The 24,143-nt window shown below is 42.9% G+C and overlaps 1 protein-coding gene across 4 annotated transcripts in view; it reads right to left on the minus strand.

Annotated features, from left to right (window-relative positions):
- Positions 1-24,143, minus strand: part of hivep2a (HIVEP zinc finger 2a) — a 117,985-nt gene that overhangs the window by 20,582 nt on the left and 73,260 nt on the right. For 3 of the 4 annotated variants that reach the window (XM_047574343.1, XM_047574340.1, XM_047574341.1), the window contains 2 exons: positions 1,734-1,804; positions 226-1,563 (listed from right to left, as the gene is read on the minus strand). In XM_047574343.1, the coding sequence (XP_047430299.1) occupies positions 226-1,216 (991 nt within the window). In that variant the 5' untranslated portion in view covers positions 1,217-1,563; positions 1,734-1,804. Of the gene's footprint in view, positions 1-225; positions 1,564-1,733; positions 1,805-7,726; positions 8,046-24,143 lie in introns of those variants that run through there. The other variant, XM_047574342.1, reaches the window with a different exon arrangement.

Below are 24,143 nucleotides of genomic sequence, written 5' to 3' on the forward strand. Positions count from 1 at the left end.
ATGACTATATAATGCACACTTGTTCACACACATATACAATTATCAGTGCTGCTGAACATACATAATCAAAATTGTCCACAAAGAGTAGTTTATGCTTTCATTCATTCTTATGCATATAACAATTTATGTTTTTTTTTCATGAAAAAAAAAATTTAGTTTATAACTGCCAATAATCCAAATAAATCCTAAACTTTATCATAAAGTGTTTTGTTGAGTGAAAATGACCTGTATTCTTATCAGCTTCAAAGAAGATCTGTGGGATGGGGCTGTCTTTGTCCGTAAGCATGGTGGAGACCTCCACACCTTCCTCATCTGTGTCAGTACTCTGTTCTCCATCTGAGTGGACCTCGGCCTCACCTACTGGAGATGCCTGGTCCATGTCCCCACTACGGGCCACGGCTAGCTCTGAAAACGGTACGAGTCCAGCTTTGATGGCATGAGCATGGGACTTGCGATGCTTGTAAAGGTTGCTCTTAGTTTTGAAGGAAAAGCCGCAGGGTACACAAGGATATGGCCTCTCTCCAGTATGTGAGCGGATGTGCTTCTTCAAAACGCTGGGCTTGGCGCAAGCTCGGCCACAGTAGTGACAGATGTACTTACCAGGCTTTTTTGGCTTTTGTTCTTTCTTGCCATAACCCTCTTCTCCAGGCTCAGAGCCCGACTGAGAATATTGTCCAAAGGAACTGGGTAAACTGGGGGATTTCTGCCGGTGAAACCTCCCTGCCACGGCCCCATGCGGGTGAGTGTGGCCTGGATGTCCTACAGGGTACAGGTCATCTGAAGGCAACTGGCCAGCAAATGGCCAGGCATGGGGCTCGAGGCCTGGCTGTGGTTTGGCTCCTGAGAGGAAGCGTTCAGTTTGGGGATGCTGAGGGTATGGCTGGCCCAGCTGGTAGGAGTATCCTCTTGGAAACCCCTGAGCAAATGGCCCTTGGGGGTCTTGAGATGGTGGCCCTCCAATAGCTCCAACTGTAGAGGGTCCAGATAGCAGCTTTCCAGAGTTCCCTGTGATTGTGTACTTCTGCTGGGGTGCTGATCCCCCTGTAGCTCCACACGGCAGACTCTCACGGTGTTTTGCCCCCGGGTCAGCAAAAGTGCTTCGTTTGGTGTTTGCAGAAGGCTCAGATGCCCACTTCCTTTGAAGAGGCGCCTTCTCCTTCCCAAGCTCCTTATTTGAGCATTTCTGCCCTGTGGGATCTGGTTCACGAGCCTCCATTTTCACGAACCTGTGATTTAGAAGAGGGAGGAGATAGGGGGATGGTGGGGGAGTTGGATGGGGTAGGTTCTGGAGGGTTACAAGGTCCCCAAACTACCAGGCATGATAGCTGAACCTTTGAGGGCTGCCAACAGCTTCACAGAAACAGGAAGTACCCATCCATTGCCGAAATAGACTGATTGTAGAGCCAGGCTGGAAACAGGAAATAGGAAGTGGAAATAAAAGTGGCGCCTTGATGGATAACATCAGAGATCTTTTGCTCCTTTAGCTATCAGTAAAAAGACTAATGTTGCTGTGCGTTGTTTTCTGGTCCTGTTCATCTAAAGGCAGAAGAATTCTTGGGTGATCTGGAGGAGATATAAAAAGATGTTATTTGTAGACAGTATGATTTAAGCCACAGTAAACACAGAAAATGGCTGTGAAGGTTCTCAGTTATCCAGGTCATGGTACATATCAACAGTTGCCTTTCTTTAGTGTTGGATGTAACAAATAAAATGTTTAAAGAGTAAATACTAACTTTTCTTTAGGGAAAAGTGCTTGTAGATCCTCTTACTGTGGCTTCAAATGTCAATTTTCTCACCAAGAGATCTGCAGCAAAAGAGCAAAAGAGAGAAAAAAAGATTACTTTTGTGTCCAAAGTAATAAGTTCATACAACAATCATGTTGAGTGATGTTTGCAATTCTTAGCCAGACATCCACCTCTTACCATAAGTTGGTTTAGCAATGATGTGGCACATTGGCTGCTAAATACAACACACTACCATTATACTTAGTGGCACACAGAGGACTCACTAAGTTATCAAGTACAAGCCTGATGTGTGAATGTAAATGTCACTGATTGCTCAGTTAGTTTCTTCACACTGGAATCCATCTGTGCTTTTTTGCCTTTTCCACCTCTTTCTCCTCCCTCTCAACCCTCCCTCCCCCTTCCACTCAGTGAGTCACCGATGAAAAGCAAACCCACGCTGTTCCTAAAAAGACACAAAGGCTTATAAATAGCACCGTGGAAGTGACGTTGGAGTGTCATAATGTGTGTAGGCGTCCGAAAAGGCCAAGTCGAAGAGCAGTCATCAGCGCTAGCACCTTTCCTTCCTCTCTGGGTTTCATAGTTTGATATAACTTGGTATGTACTCTGTCGAAAGGCAAACAAGGGAGCACACACACACACACACACACACACACAGAAACAGATACGGTGCCCGCAGGCACTGCAAGTGCACTGCAAACCTGCAGTCGACACAGTGTGTACGTGTGTTTCCGTTGTTTAACGTTTCTTAACCACACTAACACCTGACAGCAGAAGAGGCACAGAGCTGCAGAACACACATAAATTTGCCTGCTGAAGTTGCATTTTTGCATTGTGTTTCCTCATCTTTGGGTTTAAACAACCTCCATTGCAGTCTTATTGCGACACACACACACACACACACACAGACACTCACATCTACGCACAAACACACTGTGGCCTCAGTGCTGGTAAGCAGTGCTCAGTGACGTGTTTGTGTCTGGGGGCCCAACGTGAGGTCTATAAATAGTACTTGAGGAAAACATGCCTTATTCTTAGCAGCAGGGACGTTAAATTTGGGCTACCTTGTGTTTATCCAGTCAGGGAAAAAAACCACACACGCACGCGCGCATACACACACACAAAAAAAAAACATTATCTCAGACTTTTGTGTTTTCCATGGTGTTAAGAGTGCAAGAATGTGGTACGAAACCTAAAGGGCCAACTCTTTTGTTGGATAACCATGTGTATTAAAGCCAGTTTAGCCGTCATCATCGTCAGGAGGATGCGGAATGGTAAGTGGGAGGGTCAGATGGCATAACTACAACCAAATGTAGACAATCTGTGGTGATGACTCGGAAACAAAGTTGGTAATAATAATAACAATAATTATACCCAAGGCGAGGCAGGTTTGTTTGTTTAGAACCTGAGAAAGACAAAAGGTAGATAGAACAAGGAAAACAGATTAACGTCAGCCCTAGGCTAAAAATGACGCCAGGGAGGGGTGAAGTTGGAATTTAGTGTAGAACATCTATTTTTAAATCACTTGAAATTTTATCCTGAGTTATGATGCCTCTGCACTACAGGCCTTCTGTTATCTTCACAGGAATGAAACTCTGAAAACGTGCAACCGTACAAACTCAACACTTCAGTACGATGGGCCCACAGACAGCTATTCGTTTACTCTGACATTCATGAAAGTTATAATGACAACAAAGTATCTCCGTAACCCTCTGTCTGGAAGTTTTGTTACTTGTTTTAGCTTCCAACAGATTGGTGAAAATTGTATGAACTGTGAGGAAACTTTTTGGGTTGCCTCCAGTGCCCATCAGAGACCAAACAATTGTCCTATGCAACACTTCACCTATCTACAAAATGTCTTTTGATTTTTGCGACTACAAAGCAGCAAGAGAAACAATCATCCTTTCAAATTGGACCAGTTTAATTCCTGATACTGTGTATGATCTTCTCAAAGAGATCTGCTCCTCGAAGTTCACTTCACTTTTCTGCCATCTGGGGTCGCCAATGTTTTTAACGTCTCTCCATTTGACACCCTTGACTCTTGGCTGAGAGATTGACCTTAAAACATGCTGATGATTCCTCGGCTAAACTTCTGTTTAACCTTATGTAAGGTGACCGGTTTTTGTAATATGAATTTTGAATGACCACAGTGTGCAGAACATGTAGGAGGGTGTAGTGAATGGCTTACATAAAGCTTTATTCATACATTCACCGACACAACCTGCCCCAGTTCCTGTGCGTAGGAGAGACATAGCTACTGGCGTTGTTTGTGTGTGTGTGTATGAGAGTGTATGAGCGTGGGAAGTTTGTGCGCCAGTTGTGTGTTTGTGCGTTTGTGTGTGGGCTGGCAGAGGGCATGACGAGACACCCAAGTTGTAGGTAGGTCACAACAAGAGGCTACACTCAGGTAAAAATAGTACAACACATACGCACACACACACACACTCAAACAACTTGCACAAAGTGATTTATAAGAATGCTTTAAATAACCAGAGTTACTTAACATACAGGAGCAGAGATCAGCTCAGCTTTCACAGACATGGAAATAGATCTAAGCAAGACTTTATACCCACTGCATGCTTTTCTTAGCATAACAGCCCTGATAAGGTTCTTTTTTGTGTTTGTGTGTAGGTAAAACAAATGGTCCTATTGGTACTGTTTGTGTAGATGTGTCTTCAGATGGCTCTAAATGCAAGCGTGATCGAATGTAAAACACATCGACAAGCCTGAGTCACATTTGGAGGTTGTTTAGGACACTACAATAGGAAGTCTGTTTAGTGCTACTATGTTTAAACTCACAGCTAAATTAAACTTGCCTCAGAATTTTCAATTTTGATGGCACCAAATACTATTTACAGCAAAGACAACATGACCGTCTTCATATACAGTGTTACACTCATCGTCCATCTCTCTGCAGCCGACAGTTGGTCTCCTGTGGACGCTCTAAGTCACGGCTGCCTTGGTAACCCAAATGTGTATTTCCAACTCCAAATGCTTGCAGGTGAAAACGAGCAAGCAGCATAGAAATATTGCTAGAGTATGGACAGAGCTCGCTCTTCTTGCCAAAGTCGGTTTCTCTATTTGAAAAGAAAATACCACCAATGAAGCAACTGTTCCATCTGGCTCCCGGCTGAATCTAAGTGGTAGGAACCAAAGTGGTGGATGGTGTTTCCCTGCAGAGAACATTTGTGGAATTCAGCAGCTTTTGTGTCATGCATATGAACCCAATTTGTGTCGCAAAAAGTTTATGCTGCTATTATAACTACTAATTCCATTAAGAGTCACAGTCTCTTGCCACCACATTTTTCAGCCTGCATTCCAAAAATTACCCCAAAATGTCATTAACAGAAAAGTTATATGGAAAAGCTTCCCCATATTATATGGGGTTATATGGAATAGTTTGCATGAGTCAGTCTGCATCACTGGTCTTTCCAGCACACCTGTCCTTAAAGAATTCCTTTGTGACTACGTCACAGTGTCCCAGTTTCCTTGGACAAGTTGTTCTTCAGACCACAACATGACAGATGTTTCATAGGAACCACTTACACAAAAACAAGATTGATACAAAGGAAAGTACTGAAGATTCAAGAGAACCGAAGTACTTGCAGGTATGTACAAGTACACCCGTATAAACATATGCCCAAACCCTGGAGGTATGAGCACTGTGTGGGCATTACCATGCAGTAAGAACAAAAGGCGATGTGTGTGTGTTTGTGTGTGTGTGTGTGTGTGTGTGTGTGGTACTCTATGAAGTGTGTGGGAGGTTTTCGATCCTGAGGGCTGAAGGCTCTCTCTCTCTGTCTCTTTTGCTTCACTTCATCCAGCCTCATTGGAATGACAGTCGGGAATATTGTTGCCAAAACGACAAGATAATAGATCAACATTTGTTCAAATCCCCTTCCCTCCTTGTATCATCATCAGAGTGTGTGTGTGTGTGCCTAATACACACTTGCATACACAATAATCCCTCTCCTACAGTGTCTTGTTCAGATATGCAGTAGATAAGCTGCTCATTTACTTTCAACGAAGGACCCAGACGAGGGCAGAGCTGCTTTCTGGTATAACTCTGTGTGGTGTGTGTGTGTGTGTGAGAGAGAGTGGTGGTGGCTGGTTAGTCTTAAATTGGTCCACCGGGGTTCCGCATACCAGCGGGAATGGTTGGAATTCCTGTGACACGAAAACAGACAGAAAGTATCTTTTGTCCCTGTGTCGGTGCATGTGCACAGCTTAATATATTTGAAATGATACGGCCATATCTACAAACACTGAGATCCAGGTTTCCCATGTGGTTCTGTACTGGTTCAGAAGACAACAAAGAAGAGGAAACAGAAAGGTATAAAGGATGTAATGCACAAATAAAGAAAAGTTTGCTCGAAGGTGCACTACACAGAGGAATAATGCAGTTAGGAGCTGTCTGATGCAGATAAGAGAACAATAATATATCGAGGACATAAGGATGTAAGGACATAGTAGAGGAATTGAGATATAAAGGGTTTTAAGTGACAAGAGACTGAGCGAGAGCACAAAAGGGGAACAATAAATTGTAAGAAAGGGCTGACGGTTAAGGACGGAAAAGAGAAAAATGTGAAGAGAAGAAGTAAAGAATAGCACAGGTGAGGTAACAAGGATGACCACGAGGGAGCAAAGAGGAGGAATTGGGATATGAAGAAGGGCACTGGGTAAAAAAAAAAAAGGAGTAACAAAAAGAAGCACAGGGAACAAAAATACAGATGGATAAGAAAAAAAAAATTGGAACGAGTATGAATGTCCAGGAAAAGGGACGCAAATGAAGGAAAAAAAACAACAATGGAGCAAAGACAAAGACGCTAGGCGAGAGAAAAAGATGCGGGACAAGAGAAAGGATTCGAGGACACAAATGAAAGCGCAACAAAACAAGGAAACCTAGGCAGCACTTAGATGGAGAAAGAATGAAAAGAGATCAAGGACGTGACAGAGGGGGGATAGAAGAGGTTTCAAGTGATCGAACAAGGAAGCAGGAAAGGAAAGAAGGATGGTAGAGGAGGAGACAAACGAGAGGTTGCAGGCTTTCAAACCAGGGAGGTAGGGTGCACAAAGACGGATTCAGGTGAGGTAACCATGTGTTTTGAAATGGAGCGTAGCCGGCGAGGAAGAGAGTCATGCCAGCTGGTGTCAGGTGTAGCCGCTCTCCTAGCTCTTCTAGCATAAACACACACACACTGGGCCATGTCCAGCAAAGACATGCATGCGTGGATCAGACACAAAGGCCCGGCTCGTATTTCTGAGCGGCAGGAGAAGCGTTCTCATACTTTGGGTGGTCAGACGCTAAGTGAATTATTTAAACGTGTTACTAATGGTTTCCATTCAGTGATTAACCACTTTATGCAGCCAGAGAGCGATGGTGGGAGGAGGGGAGGAGAAGGGCCTATCGAGGGCAGCTGGCAGAGCTGTTTGTTTTTTGGCTCCGCTCTGTTTGGCCCCAACTGGACCAAAACCGCACACACACACCTCCATTAAAACTCTACCTTTGTTTTACCTGGAGGGACCCAGAAGTTACTGGAACAATAAGCTGAGCTGCAAAGCTTGTGTGTGTGTGTGTGTGTGTGTGTGTTTGAGTGTGCACTGGGAGTTGGTCCATCTACTGGCACAGTAACCGGCGTTTCAACCATCCTTCATCCATCTGTGGATTTAAGTCTAGTTGCTGCACTGCAGGTTTGGCTTGGCGATCAGACTCGGTCGCCATTTTGTTATCACTTCAGTCTGACATTGTGTTGATAATAATAAAAATAATAATTCACACCGCTGCACTTGACCTATGCATTAGTTCACTTAGTAGCGTATGCACTCAGAACAGAAGACTGGCCGGGGAGCAAATTGAGACTTAGGGTTAGGGTTAGGGTTAGGTGTTTGCTCTTGGGGGGGATGCGAATCTATGACTCTTCAGTCCCAAGTTGCTTCATGAAAGACTACACCCCCAACAGCACTTGTTCCTTTATTGAACTCACTTGTGTAGACACTCAGGTAGATGCTGCTCACACCCTTCATTCATTTTCTGTAATCTTGTCCTTGTCCAGAGCTTGTCCTCTGAGGGGTTGCAGGGGGGCTCGAACCTATCCCAGCTGACATTGGGTGAGAGGCGGGGTACCCAATGGACAGGTCTCCAGTCTGTCTTAGGGCCAACACAGAGAGACAGACAACCACTCAAACCACTAATCCCCAAGCTTAATGACATTTGAGAAATATGTGCTCGTCTGCGATGCAAACCCAAAGCGAGAATCATACCCCTAGACCAACAAGCCACATTGATCTTACACCAAACAACACCGTAAACTCCCGTCCAATGTACTTATTCCATCCATCCATCCATCCATCCATCCATCCATCCATCCATCCATCCATCCATCCGTCCATCCATCCATCCATCCATCCATCCATCCATCCATCCATCCATCCATCCATCATCCATCATGCATCCATCATGCATCCATTGTCTTCCACTTGTCTGAAGTTGAGTGGCACCAGGCTAAGTAAAGAATTCCAGACATCACTATACCCAGCAACACATTCCAGCTATTCCCGACGGATCCCAAGGCGTTCCCAAACCAGATGGGTTATTTAATCTCTCCGGCAAATTCTTGGTCTACCCTGGGGTCTTTTACCAGCTGGTTGTGCCCAGTAAACCTCCAAAGGGAGGCGCCCAGAAGGCATCCTCACCAGAGACCCAAACCACCTCAGCTCCTTTGACGCAAAAGAGCAGCGACTGAGCTCTGAGATGTTTGAGCTCGTCGCCCTACCAACCGAGAAGGCTGGGCCCAGCCACCCTTTCAAAGGAACCTCATTTCAGCTGCTCATAACCATGGTGCCATTATTTCAGTCACAAAGATAGACTGGTAAACCAACCAGCTCAGCTATGGCTTATTTGACTTGTAAGGCTAATTTGTCACATTGATGAAAGGGAAATTAGTTATTAGATTAGTGTCCCTAGGATGGTTTATGTTCAGTACAAACTACCCCTTCTCTAAACAGGTTCAATTCTAAAACAGGTTGCTGTGTTCACAACAGAACAAATGAACCAACCTGAAGACTAAATGCTCCTGGTTTCATAACAACCAGCTAGGTGTGAAAGCACCCTAACAAAACTGTTGCAGTCAAATGAATTCATCAACTGGAAGAAAAACAGAATACAAAAGGAAGAAAAAACAGATAGACTAAATCATTACATGAACGTAAAGATTTAAATAAATGTTGATTAAGTGAGAAAACACACATCAAAACAAAAACTGAGCCCAAAACAAAACGCTATCTTCGTCTGAGTGTAATTAACATAATGAACTCATCGGTTTGAAAACAGTGCTGTGGTTTAAGAGGATTATAATAATCCATCTAAGGTGTACGTGAGAGAAAAAACATCCCTTTTAATTATTAGCTGAAAACAAAAACAGCGTGTGTGCGTGAACTGCACACTGGGCCATCGCTGCAACATTAAATTTAAAACATTTTTAAGACTTTCTCGCTGCCAGGGCAAATAAAACGTCAGGCCAGCTGCACCCCCTGCCAGAAGTTTTATAAATAAAAAATTTACACTTGCTCAGCAGTTACATTACAATACCTGCTTTCTTACGTTAGGCCAGGTAAAAGTTTTACACGAGTTTGAGTTTGTTAAAATGAAAAAGTCATGTGCGAAATGAGCGCTACTGTGCCCTTGAGCAAGGATCTTGAGCTCAAGCTGGTCCAATGAAGGCCAACAGTGGGAGGTGGAGGTTTTAACCAGGAAGCTCCCAGCATGAAATGAATGCAACTTTATGAGCATGAAGAACACATGCAGATCTATCTTCTGATTTGAAGAAATCTAAGAGTTTACTTCACATGTTGGAATATAGAATCTTCTCCATCCCTGGATTTCCTGCGGCGTGACTGCTTTATTTCTATTTCTGTTATCCGCTTCCTACATTTCCCAAAGAGCTTTTTGACAGCTAGCTACTGTCACCTCTAGGTTATACGTGTAGGTGGTCGGAGAGCTTTTCCAGTCGAAAAAATACAGTGAGACTTTCTCGTAACCCGTCCTGTCTTTTACTGGCGCTGCATTGAATCCTGGTCTATTTTTTGCTCTTGTGGGTGCAAACATCAGCCTCCAAGCCTCTTTCACAAAAGATATTTTCTTCTTTTTGCGAGTGTGCTCTCTGAGTGGCACTGCGAGAAAGCAGCTCCAAAGAGGAGCTCTCGCGGTTCAATTCTGAGGGAGTGATGGCAAAATTTGGACAATTATAGGTTTAAAGCAGGTCCTCATTGCTTTTGATGGAAAACAGAGTTAAAAGGCAAGAAAGTGAAAATGAGAGAAGAGGATAAAAACACATACTCCAAAGGGTGTCATTTGGTGGAAAATAAATTTAGTGTGAGTGAATTTTTGCCACTTTTCTGGAAAAATACAGCATATTAATTATATTTCCATCTTAACTGGACACTAAACTTCATAATGATTCCTTCAAAATACAAGTGATGACTCTGGAAGGAACAGAGTGACTTTTATTTTGTGACAAAGCTGCTAAAGTCCAGCTAGTTCAACCTGAACAATAGCGATGAAATTTGAGGCCGAGATTGCTTCACTTCAGTAGCACATTAGCACAGGTTGAAATCAATTCAGATTGCACTGCATTACCTGCAATTGGAAAAGAAAGTTGGCCCAATATGAGAGTTTATGAGAAGTATCTGTGTGATTTGCAGCCATATTAAATTGTCCCAAAGGGGCAGGGCAACAGTACTCTGTGGAACACGGCTTGACACTGATTGGACAATATTCAGAGATACATCAAGAGGTGAACACCATGGTCTAATGTGCTAGAAATAAATCTTTTTCTCTCTCTAGTTGATGGTGCATTTGCCAATCACTGCAAGGAACAACCCATTGTTGTAATCCACACTGAGCTTAAACATAGATTCAATATTGATCGACATTTGAGAGAACAGAAAGTCCAAAGTAGAAAGAGTCGCTGTTAAGTTACTTTATATCATATTCAATATATCTGTGTTGCAGCATTTTCAACAACATACAGCTAGAGTACTTGCAACCACACCAGAATTTACAGCCACAGCATTTCAGGCCAAAATCAGCTCAGTGCAAAGCTTGCCTGCAGAGTTCAACGTCATCCCAGAGGAATCTGAGGGACAGGAGACCAGGGAGTTCTAAAACAGAGAAAGCTGTCATGTTAGCGCATAGAGTTAGCGCCACAATATAAACGGTTTCACCTCAGGGAGGAGGCAGGAGCCACAGCCAGTTGTATGATAAACACCTTGGCTGTCACGTTGCGTCATGTTCGCTCTTCAACTACACTCAGGAGTCATTGTATGGCCGAGGTCGTAGCACCATTTCACACAGACGTCCATTTCAGACTGTCTGGTCTGAAATGGCACAAAGAAGGAAAAAACTGGCCAGTAAAGCACACGGCTGCTTTTAGTGGTTCAGTGAAGCTTATGATGGTTGAGTTTCTCTTGATAAAAATACCTAAGGTGGGTTTTATCACCAGACGGCCACAGGAGCAGAAATTGATAAAAAGTGATTTATTTGAATATCTCCAGAGTTTATTCTCCGTGTAAAACCATCAACATTTTGTCATCCAAGGGCTTAAACCGCCGTCTGTTCATGTGCAGGCTGCCGTGTTTGGTTTCAGTTTAGTGCTGTCAATCATTTGTTCAGCAGAGACGTCGTCGTAGATCGGGATTCGAACGGGATTGTGTGTGTGGAGAACAGAGGAGAAGACTGGAATTAAATCTAAAAGAGATGAACGAGCTGAACTTGATCTGAACTGCGTCGTACGCATACGTGCACGCACGCACACTCCAGCAGACGGCATGTAGACAGTGATTTACAGCAGGTAGGAAGTCAATTATGCTACTGGATATTTATGTCAGAGAAAATATGTGTGCATGTGTGTGTGGCCTGGATAGAGTAAACGTGTGGGAGGCTGCAGCACAGGCAGGTTTACTGAGACAGGATGAGGGTGTGTGTGTGTTTGAGAGTGTGTGTAGGAGGAGGAAGTTTTTGGCGTGCCAAGGTTAAAGTTTTGCTGCCGCTGAATCTCTGTTATAAAAGCCGCTGTTACACAACGGAAACACTCCAAACTCAACGCCGCTCTGTGATGGAGCATAAATCTACATTCGTGATCTATTGCTTCACATTTGTCACTTTTATTTTTAACTGTATCAACAACCTACTGCACATAATAACGTGTGTTACAACCGGATCTGGATTTGACATAATCTCTAGGATGCTGTGCGTACCAGTAAGAAACGAAATGTAGGTGACTCTAGGTAACTTCTTCTTAATTGGAATAATAATTACATTAGGGTTAGGGTTAGCTTCAGTAAACTTAAAATATCTCATCTCATCTTCACTAGAGGTGGCTGGAGCCTATCCCAGCCAGACTTGAAATATAATTTCTAAAAAAATAAATAAAAACATAAGCTGCTTTAAAATACCTTAAACGAGCTACAACCTTTAAGTTTACAGTTCATATTTTATTTTATTCAATTTTATTTTATTGTTATATTTATATGTTTCAGTACAATGCACATTTCACTGTGCACTGTACTATGTATAACTGTGCATGTGACAAATATATTATCTTATGTCTCTACAAAGTAGTATCACACTGCAGCTTAAATAATAATAGTGCCATGTTTCACGTTCTCACACATTTTTTCATGCACTCATGTTAATACTGTCCCGACAGGGAGTCGACAGGTTTTGTGTGGGAGTATATTGAGCACAGGTGAGAAAAGAGCGACGGTCTCCAGTGGTGGAAACGTACAGTATCGATGTGTAGTTCCTGAACACGGCAAAATACAGCAAATTATCCCAGCTCTAACAAAACAAATTGTCCCAAGTTCACAACATTTTATCTCACAACCCTAAGGCCAGCAAATGGTAAAATGCTGCTTTCTGATTGACTCATTAAGAGTGACGATCTACATGATGAACACCTGAAACTTCTATTTCCACTTTGTGTTTCATTCATGCGATGTGAACAATTGGAAAAATGAGCTCCTGACTAAGAAGATTCTCAACCTTAAGCCGGAAGGACTGCATGGAAAGTCTGAAAACATTGCTACTAGACTTGTTGACATTTGTGTGGAAATGTGGTACATGTGAGTAGTCCTAAACCAAACGTGCCACTGGAACAGTGAACTCGAACGTCGCACATGAATACACAATTGAGACCAGCTGAAGAGCACGTGGAGGGATTGTGAGTGAAGCATCTGTAATTACTTTGCTGCATTTAGACCATTCATTTGTAGACGCAGAGAGCAGTTGGAGCAACAGGCGGCCGCTTTTGGGGGCAGTTTGGGACGTATGTGCCTTGCTCAAAGACCTTGAGTGATTGGTGTAGAGGGGAACTGAGCCAGATTAGATTTAACTTAACTGTCATTGCATAGTTTATGTAGCTTGGAAACCAGCCCTATGTCCAGCACACACAAAACTTTTGTGGCTAAAGTTTATCTGGAGTCTCTCTGCTCCTCGGTGTTGTCAAATAGGAAATGATAAATTATCGTACCAGAAGCGTAAAGTGATCATGTTTTGAGGAAAAACTATACCACAGACCATATAGCATAGCTTATAATGATGTTTTATCTTTAAATAAACTACAAGCACTGTTTGTGTTTGCTGATAGTCATGTATTGAATGGGTCAAAATATCGTACATTATGAGATTTTTGGAATTATTGATAGATACAAATAAATGTAATAAATGTAAAAATAAATGTAAATGTAAAAATCTGCTGGGCCAATCAGATCATTCGGGGGCGGGTCTTAATGCATTGTTGGACAAAAGAGTAACACACTATTCATCCACTTCATCTGGAGTCGAATTAGTTTATGGCTCTGACTGGTCGCCGGACTATCAAAATGCGTGCAGAGGTTTTTTTCCTGTCTCTCTGTATCAGTTGAAACACACCTCATAATGAAACGCAAACGGTTTGTTATCAGACTGATAAGAATAGAGTGTGGCAACGCTAGGCTACATACAAAACAGAAGGCAGTTTGGCAGATAACCAGAGGTGGAGATAGTAGCAAGAGTGAATTAATCTAATAACAGGCTCTAATCCAAGACTGTTGTATAACTATATTACAATAATAGTGTGTTGTAGTACTGTTATAGTCTATAACGATAACGTTGTTATATAACAGACACTAGTCATGTGAATTTCTGATGAGTAACACCCACAGATGTTCCAATGTACCTCAACTCCCCTAACCCTAACCCTAACCCTGGACTTAAAAAAATTTTTCAAATATCTCTCAGTATTTTTCAGATATAGTCTTTAACAATGGGTTAACGTAGTGACCCTACAGTCCCAAGTTTACTTCTCTAACCACTAATTACAGGACCTTCTCCCCCCCAAAAGAGTGCAGGAGCCTCATACATTCATAGCCTGAGCTACATCCCCTTCCCAGGCCAAAAACAAAAGGAACGTGTATAATGGAGGGTGGAGATGCAGTTTAATTGGTCAATAAAATGTGTATGGAAACACAAGCAGAAATCAGATAAAGGAGTGAATAAGGTTTTCCAGGAAAATATTTCTAACCCTCAGATGCACTCCAAGAAAAGTCTTCAGGGTATGAAGACGGAGAGTAAACACGGAATGGCTGTCCCTGTTTGGTTTTACAGTGTTTCTTATTTTACACGGACTGGTGGGGTAACTGCGGCAGGTTACGGACATTTTCCAGTGAGAGATGGGGTTTCTGAATCACATTATAACTGTGTTTCATTTGACCCAAGTCAGGCACGAGGATCAATGATTGCTTTGTGTTTTTGTAGGCGCGATTACATTTGTTCGGTCCGAAAGTCTTGTGAGGTGAGGTCACCCTCTGGCCTGTTTCAGTATCGTCCAATGTACACAAGTGACGTGTGTGGGTTAGCATGTGTTCAAAACGTGGTTTCAGTTTTACATATCGCACACAAGAAACACTGCAGCCACAATAGTCCAGGAGAGGAACCTTCAGCATCGCATCAGAGGTCTTTTCTTTTGACTTTTTTGATTTGCTTTTTGGAAAACATGCCCAAATGACTCTCTGACATCTTGTTTTCTAATTTGCTCCTGTTGGTTAGTCCTGTTTCTGCTCCTAACTTCCGCCGTCTGTTTCAAATTAAAATGCTTCAGCTGGCTGCTCATCGGGGACACTCCCTAATCTTCCCTGGAAAGCTTTAATTGTGAAACCTGTAAAGGAAGTGTTGGGTATCATTAACAGCAGCTTGAAAGCGCAGTCAGGCAGAGTCAGTCAAAATACACGATTAACTGTGTGAGAACGGTATTTGTGTCACAAATGTGTGGTGAGTACAAAGAAAAATCAGATCAGGAATTAGAGAAAGGGATAATGAATTTAATTTACATATTTTATTCCTGTATCCTGCATCCAGCAGTGAAAATATTAACTTTCTCATTTGCCCATTGGCAAACTGTTTGTAGAAATTAGGCGTGTGACTATTTACAAATTTGCAGTCAACCTTGTTTAATTATCATAGAAGTGGGGAGGGCGCTGTAGGTCAAATGCCAAATGACTTCAGGCCAGGAGATTGGCCTATTCTTAACAATGGTTTGTTCTTCTTCATGTGAAGTGAGCATGAGCAAGGCCAGTATGTAATGACGAAGACCAATTCAAATGATGGTCCCAAAAAACACAAATCTGGACACCAGAAAAAGACTGGAGAGGAAGGCCAGGAGTAGGAGCAGCAGAGCAGGGACCCAGGACACACACAAAAAAATCTAAGAATGGTGAGTAAAACTACCGAGGGTAGTGTATTACATTAGGCAGCCACAAAAACACTGAAAAACAGAGAAAAACATCATAATACAGGGTTGCAAAACAATGGCAATGAAAAATCCTGGGGTCGGGGGGCCCACACCCTTATTCACTGCATCCGGCATGTGACATATTTTGGTGACGAGTCATCAGTCATGAGACTTTTCATGCATAGACTCTGGGTTATTAAGTTGTGCTTCATTGTGCTCTCATCTGACGTCTGAATAATTGGTGGAATTAGTCACCGACTAGTCACTATATGTGAATATTCCTAACCTGAAGTTGCAGCTCTAATGTTTCTGTCATTTGAAAGCAGCATGTATAATATTTAGAAACACTTAACACTGATTCACAAATCGTGTGATAAAGCAAACTCTTGTCATAGGCTTCAAGTTTTCAGCCATTTTCTTGGGGTTGACTCCTGAATAAGCAGTGAGATTTTGTGTGCACTTATTTGAACGGCCACAGGAAGTTGTATTACAAGGTATGCAAGTTTTTTTTTCTTTTTCTTCTTTTTTTTTAAAAAATAAAATAAAATAAAAAGTTTAATCTGTGTTAAATTACACATTCAGAAGAATTGGAAAAATCCCGACAAGTAAAATTCTCTGTCCAAGTTGGAACCTCTACGCGGGAAATTGGAAAACTTTGGTACACGACTTGCTGAGTTGTGTGGAAACTCTGTAAATGTGAGTAATCCTGACCTAAACTTGCAACTCCAACAGTTTTAAAAAGTTGCATGCCCCCTTTTTTTTTATTTAGAAATGCAAACTTATATTACAAGGCAAACCTCTCCACCACAAGTTCCTTGGTGACAAGCCCTGAATCAGCCTCAGAAGACCACATAAACGTCTGTCATAAACTTTGTGTTATCAGCAGGACTTGAATGCAAGACCTTTTAAAAACGTCCAATTAGCAGTTTATGCGTTCATGTGATGTCACGCCTAATCGGAAAAATCAGTCTGAAGTCGGAAAATTGTGGTACATGACTTGTTGAGTTCTTGACTCTCTTGTGTAGTAATCTTTCCCTAAATATCCAACTATGCAACCAGCAGTTTTGTCATTTGAAATCTGCACACCCATTTTATCAGAATCACCTAACACTGATTCACAAACTCATGTTGCAAGGCCAACCCATTCTATATGTAAACACTTCTCTGATATGGTATCTGAGGTAATGTCTTATTTTTTGCATTCATCTGCACCCATCTGCACAACCAAAGGGACAGATTCAGAATTTGATTTATCCCCAGGGAGGCAATTTAAGGCAGCACAATTAATTACGTACAAAACATACGTAATTATCCAAATTGTCCATGGAGGAGCCAAATGTGAATGTAAGAGTACAGAGGATAAAGTGCGACCATATATAACAGCATAAACACCAGTCATGTCAGTCGCCTCAAAGATTCAACACTAGTTTTTCTGTTTCTGGATCCATCAGCTGCACCACACTATCAGCAGATTCTGATTGACTTTAAAGTAGCCATGACAACTTGGCAGAGTCCATCGGTGGTGGAAGTCTGTGCCGTATAACGTTCCAGGATCTACTAAACGCTGATATTATTCTGTCAGCTCTTTCTGGTTCCAGTGCTGCTCAGTGTTTTGCAAAAAGAAGTTGACACACACACATACTGTATATATATATATACATATATAGACCCTGTGGTTAACATGGGAAACATAATGTGACACAGCACCAATTGAGGTCGTGAAAGTATTCCATGTTCCATGTTCTGTCTCCTGGCACACACCCACACATACAGTATATACACACTGTACCTACAGAGCTTTCCTCTTTTTTTTTTTTTCCGTGGATGTTTGACCAACATGTTTCCATTTAGCAGAGAAAGCAAGAAGGGATGGAAGAAAAAGATGGAGGAGGGAGAGGGAGAAGAAAGAGACAGAGGGGAAAGGGTGGGGTGGGGGGAGTGGGGGAGAGGTGAGGAAGGGGAAAAACAGGCGTCCTGTTGGTGTAAATTGCCAGTGGAAAAGAGGAGGCAGTCATATTTTCCACAGAGCTGCTGGGCCAGCCTTGAAACTATTACAGAGTTAACCCGTCTGTGTGTGTGTGTGTGTGTGTGTGTGTGTGTGTGTGTGTGTGTGTGCGCGCGCGCGCGCGCGCGTGGCTTCATTACATTTTCCACAACAGTTTGCAAAAACCACCAAGGAGCAAGATGGACAAGGGGAAGGAGTTTAGCTTGTGGATGGACACTCTTGTTTTTTAACAATGCTGGAGGAGTTTACGGTTTGTTAAAGGTTCTCCTCTGATCCAGCCGAAACCAATGTGAGCTGCAAAGCTCCTCAAAGAACCCAGATAATGTCAGGTCAGTGGAGGCGGCGCCGCCCCATGCTTAAGACAAGCCGTGATAGAAAAGCTTGGTGGTGCCGCTCAGGGTTGTCCTCTGTCTCCGCCGAGACGTTCTGCAGACCGGCGGAGACCCCATCCTCCATGTCTACTACCAATGAGCCCTTGAGCGAGAAAGAGTGAATCTAAAGGAAAACACTGAGAAAAGCCGGAGCCCCCGCAGGTCTGGAAAGTCTCGCTATAAGAAGAGTCTGGATAATGAGATTTTGGAAACCACACGACTTGATGAGGGTTTGATAAGATCGGACGCAACCAGCTGTTTGTTAGTTTACTACTCGAGGCTCAGAAGACCTCAAAACAGTTTGGCTCTGTACCACAACAACCTCTCCTCTTTCCTAGTCGACATACATACACAGTATATATATGCACAGATCAGCCAAAACATTAAAACCACTGACAGGAGAAGTGAACATGACAGAACAGAAAATGTTCTGCTGGGAAATTTTGGGCTGGGTATTCACTCAATCCCATAGCAACCCCCCAGTAACAACATTCAACACCATCAGAATGCCCATGTCCATTCTCCTATGAGCCACAGCTGGTTTGGAGAGACCTACACATTATTAGATAGATGGTCATAATGCTACACCTGATCAGTGCTTCCAGCTGAAGTGACATTTGTTGACTTAACGCTCTCCACTCCAGCATCCTTCGCGGGAGCTCTACATCTTCATGAAAGCCGTCGTGTTTTATGCAACTTTCCTTTTCCAGATTCTCTGAATGAATGATGCATGGACACTCGGAGTGGGAGCCTCCAGCCCACAGCAGCTCTGCAAAATGTTTTGAGTCAAATTCAGGGCACAGGACTATTCCTGGTGTAGAAGGAGAGTGCGTGCTTGCGCATATTGGGTATGATGCTCACTCTTATGTAAGCCTCTTTCATCTGCATCCCTCTTTCCTACTCTACTCGCCTCCCATCTTTTTCAACCTCAGCCTCTCTCTTGTTTACTTGCTGTATTCTTGTCCTCTTCTCTCAGTCTTGCTGAATTGCTTAAGCATCTCTGTCTCTGAGTCTTCTTTTTCTTTTCATTCAAGGTTTTCCAATACTGTACTGTACTCTCCTCTCCTCTCCTCTCCTCTCCTCTCCTCTCCTCTCCTCTCCTCTCCTCTCCTCTCGTTAAATAATCCTGCAGGCGTTTCTTTTTTTTTGTTTGTTTTAGCTGCACCTATAACGCTGCGTTAGTTTTCCTCTCAGGAACCCAGTCGTCCTGGCCCGGAGGCCATTTTTCACTCTGTTGCATCACAATCTGCAACCCAAGCTTCGCAACAACACCAGTAATAGACCTGACTGACTATGTGGGGGGAATAATTACCGAAAACTTTCACATAGAGACTTCCCAAACCAAACAGGATACAATTAGGGATTTTGTTACCCTTATTTATGTCAGGAAAGGCTGACGATGACTATCCCGGCATAACTAGTTCTCTGCCTGTGGGCGCTGGGAGTTGCCCATTATGTAGGGTAATAAAACCCGGAATCAGCTACAAGAGAATCAGACTATTTTACTAAAGCAGATCATAACTTCTAGTCATACTAAGACACATGCAGTCCTGAAAAAGTTACTCGACTCCTAAAAAAGCGAGCAGTGTCAATTTAAATATTTCGAATATCTGTTTTTTATGCTTTTGCTGCGGCAAAAACATGATGTGATTACAGACAGAAAGGTAATAACAAAATGGGTTTCACAAAAACTAGAGGTTAGATTTCCGGCTTGCTTCTTCAACTGCATATTACAGTTATCAACTGTACATTAAAACCTCTGGTAGTATCCTCTGACTTCACAGGAAGGTCAGCTTTCTGCGAATATGACATCTGCAATAGCAAACATGCTTCAAATTGTTTAACTTTACTTAAATCCATATACAGTATGTACATACACTGCACTTACAGCTTATGAACTTAACTTCTGGTTGCATGCTAATTCTAATTGCATTTCATTGCCTTATACTTAAACATCTTGTCATCACAATAAAGTTGAATCTAATTTAATCTACGGTATGTGAACTGGACTGGACTGTGTGACTCTGAATGTTGGAGGACGTCAACTCAGAGCTGGAGGGCATCAGTGAAGGGATCAGTGTTTTCTGCTCAGCGACCGGCGAATGAGAAGAGAAGCGAGAGCCAAAAGTGAGTCAATGCCAAAGTCATACACACAGAGGCCTCTTCTCAGTTTTTCATCTCGTCTGAACGTTCAAATCCGCAAATAATTTCACAACAACGTGATGGTCTAGAATGAATTAACTGCAGACCGACTGACTCAGGGGAGGCCGACTCCGTAGCTCCATCCCAGCCCCCAAGCACACAAGATGGATAATAGTTCAGTTTTTTAATCTGATGTCCGAGCTACTTATGGTGCAGATAAGATGGCGCTATCCATCAGATGGTTCTTCCATCAGCTCTGTTTATATTCTTCTTCTGCGACTATTTTTCTTTGATGTTTTTGTTCTGGGGTCATACGCCAGTGCAGCGGTTGTGGAGCATGCGCAGACATGTTGCCCAGTTAAAGTCTGATTAAGTGAAAATCAATTTTCAATCGCATTATCTGTGTGTCTTAGTGGGATGAGGAGAATTCTGATGTTAATAACACGTTTATAACATGTTTACATGAGTTTAAGTTGTCCAGTTAGAGTCAGATTAAGGCAATAATTGTTTTGTGTTTTTTGGTGTAAAAAAATGTAAACGTACTGACTGAGGCCTTTGCATTACAGTTCCAATGCATTAATTCTGTCAGAGAATGTGATATAAATCCTGCAGCCATGAGGCAGCAGCTGCATCAACATGACAAACTCTCTCCTCATACTTTCTTTACACCTTAAAGGTGAAAGAATCGTCACTTCTCACTTCTGAATTTCTTTCCTTGCAGGGTCTCGGTAACACAAATTATTGGGTGAAGCAAAACCTACTGTACTAGCGTATGTGTGTGTTCAGGAGACCTGGAAGGAGCCAAGAGGAATAAAGAGGAAAAGGAAGCGGTTTCCAAGGACATTTTTGAGGCTGAAGCTGAGAACTCAGCAGCAGCCAAGAGGAAGGACGACGACTGCCGATGTTTGCTGCATCTTCTCCTGTCCCAGCTCCTTATTTATAGGCAGTAAATGTATGTGCTGTAGGTGTGTGTGTGTGTCTGCACTGCAGTTTATTCCTGACACAATGGGGGCGGGTGGTTGAATGACTACTGTCCTCAACACCCATTACTCACACACACACATTACTCACACACACACACACACACACACACACACACACACATCAGTGCTGACTGTCCACCCACGCACACAGCTAATCTCTGTCCCCTCACATCCGCGGAGCAGCAGGTAGGTAGGAGGTGTGTGGTCTGAGTGTGTGTGAGTGTGTGTGTGTGTGTGTGACTAACATCTTACAGAATTTAAAAGGCTGAAGGCCTCGGTAGCACAGATGGCTCGGTGAGCAAACTGGACGAGCTGATTTCACTCAGATTAATGCGTTAAATTCTCCCCAAATGTTTCCACAGCTTCATCCCAAAAAATGCACAAGAACACACACTAGGTTGTTTGTATAGTGTGTGTGTGGTTGCTGCACACCTGCATATGAAAACTCTTCCTGTTCCATTTCCCGCTGCTGATTTGCATCTCTCTTCCTTCTCTTTCTCTTGCAACTTGCATTGCATTTAAACAGCAGCATCTCTACCAGTGTGAAAAAAAAAAAAAAAAAAATGTGGCCACTTCATCTGCCACCAGGGCGCATAGAGGAGGATAAAGACTTCAGCAGCACTTGTAATGTATGAAAGACTGACAGCTCATGGCCTTCATCAGGGTCCTTGTTCCTTTCATTCACCAGTATTGCTGTAGTCTTGACATTTCTACAAAAGTATGTGGATGCCTACACTTGATTCATTTGTGGTGGTTTGAGGGATCACTTTAAACCTGACCTCAGAACTTCTCTGCAGGGATTTATCCTCATATACTTGTGTATAACTTGTATATAACAGTGTGTCCTGCTGGGAATCTTTTAGACCTGGCATTCTTTGGTGTGGATGTTACTCAGACATGTAGTACCCACCTAGACCAGACCAGACCAGGCCCCCCCCACCCCACAGCAATGACACTCCTTGATGGCAACAAAATGCAGCCTTACACAGATACAAAAAATGCTTTAGGAACAACAAACATGAAAAATAGCACAAGGTGTTGACCTGGCCTCCAAATTCACTAGATCTCAAACTGTATCTGTGGGGTGATCCACAGAGGGCCCTCCCATCAAAGACCCCCACTAACAACATTCCACGCCCTCAGAAGACCCATGTCCATTCTCTGATGAGTCACCACAACAGAGACCTACACAATATTAGGCAGACGTTCATAATGTTGTGGCTGATTGGGGTATCTCTCATCTCCGGTCTGCTCTGCACCCCCTGCTCGGTGTATCGTGTTTGCACGTGTGCGATGTCGTGCTGCGTGGCGGTGTTTCTGTCAAGACCCGACACGCTGCCCATACATGACACCTTGTCTCCATGGAAACCAGCTGGATGTTTACTGTCAATACAGAGAGGTGCTCGGCGGCTTTTAAGGCTTCAGCTGCAGCTTCTACGATAGGCAAATGAGACGAAGACAGAGAGACGGGGGACAAGGAGGAGGGAATCGCACAAAACCAGGAAGAACGACAGGCCTTCAGCTCGGTTTATAGTTCTAGTTGAGCCCACGCTGTATAGGGAAGGGGGGGTGGATGGGGGAAGGTTGCGGGGGGTACAGCGGTGAAAGCATTTGTTCTTGTGCCCTGGTGTGTCGGTATTGTTCTGTAATTACGCTGCTAAAAGGCTCCGCAGCATCGGATCAGCTGTGTTGAATTTCACTTTGGAGGTCAGGTTAGCCTGTAGACTGAGACTAAGCTTCAGAGTGGATGCAACAAAGAGAGAGGGGGGGGTTGGGGGTGGATTGTGTGCAGAGGTCAGGTGCATTTCAGCTTCCAGGAAACAGAACAATTCATTCAGATCACATGCTGATTAAAGATTCCTTCTTCCTGCTGCTGCTTCCGTCTGCAGACAGACAGCAGACAAGCAGGGTTGAGGAGTTTGTATTTTTAAAGTGAAATATGAAGAGGCCTCTTGCATTTGATGGTATCATCTGGTTTACATCAGAAGAAAAGTTCATGGGCGAATAAATCAGCACAGATCTGCAGCGACCGATTGATTTCTTTTAGCCGCAACTTTAATCTTGACCACATCTTAACCACAGTGGTGAAAGGTCACCAGACGCTGACATCCTAATTTTAGCAAAAACTGACATGCATCATTTCAGTAGGAGAACTGAGCTAAGAACTGAAGCATCAGTTAACGTTTAAAGGTTGTCTAAACAGCGCTGTCATATAGGGATTTAAAGGTGATGACAATTCTAAGGGTCCACAGGCCTCAGGGCCCCCACACAGCCTCCAGCAGCATCTATGACTAAATTTTAAGCATAGGCTTAAGTAATATACTATATTCATACTAATGTATCCGAGCTAAAACAAAGCCACAAACTCACGTAATATTTTAATTTTAAAAAATATCAATAAGTGGTCCATATTTCATTCTTCAATTCAGATGATGAACCCCCTCCCAAAAAAAAAAAAAAAAAACACCAATCTGGACACTAGAAAAGACTTGAGAGGGAGGCCAGGAGTAGGAGCAGCAGAGCAGGGACCCACGACATCAAAAAAAAAAAATAAAAAAAATCTATGAATAGTGAGCAGAATTATTGAGGGTGGTGTTTTATATTAGGCACCTACAAGAACATTGAAAAACTAAGAAAAACATAACAAACATAACATAACAAACATAATATAGAGTTGCAAAAAAGTGGCAGTTGATATTCTTTCAGGGGGCCCAGAATTCCCTGCGCCTAAATAAAATGTGGACTTTCTGACAAAGCAGGGCACAGACAGTTTCTTTAGAAAGAAAATCAAAAACTATTTGGACTAAACTAACATAAAAACTACAGTAAATCCTAATCAAATTAACATTACTGAGTGTTGGACTGTACCAAAGCCAAATCTGTCCGATTGATACCAATGCAGCTTTAATGTCTGACATAGGTACACCTGCCTTAGGTGCCTCAGGAACACATATTGCACATTTCTTTAGCCAGACTAACATCCCCGTCTTCAAACGTGTGGTGGAAAAATGGTCTGGAGCTGCTCTGATGGTGTTGCTCTCATTGGCTGTAGGACTAGCCTGCTGTGTGCAGGCTTTTTTTTCATTTGTATCGAGACATCTCGACACATCAACCAGATAGAACTTTGTTCTCGT

Source organism: Mugil cephalus, chromosome 21 (assembly GCF_022458985.1).
Source record: "Mugil cephalus isolate CIBA_MC_2020 chromosome 21, CIBA_Mcephalus_1.1, whole genome shotgun sequence".
Classification (NCBI taxonomy): domain Eukaryota; kingdom Metazoa; phylum Chordata; class Actinopteri; order Mugiliformes; family Mugilidae; genus Mugil; species Mugil cephalus.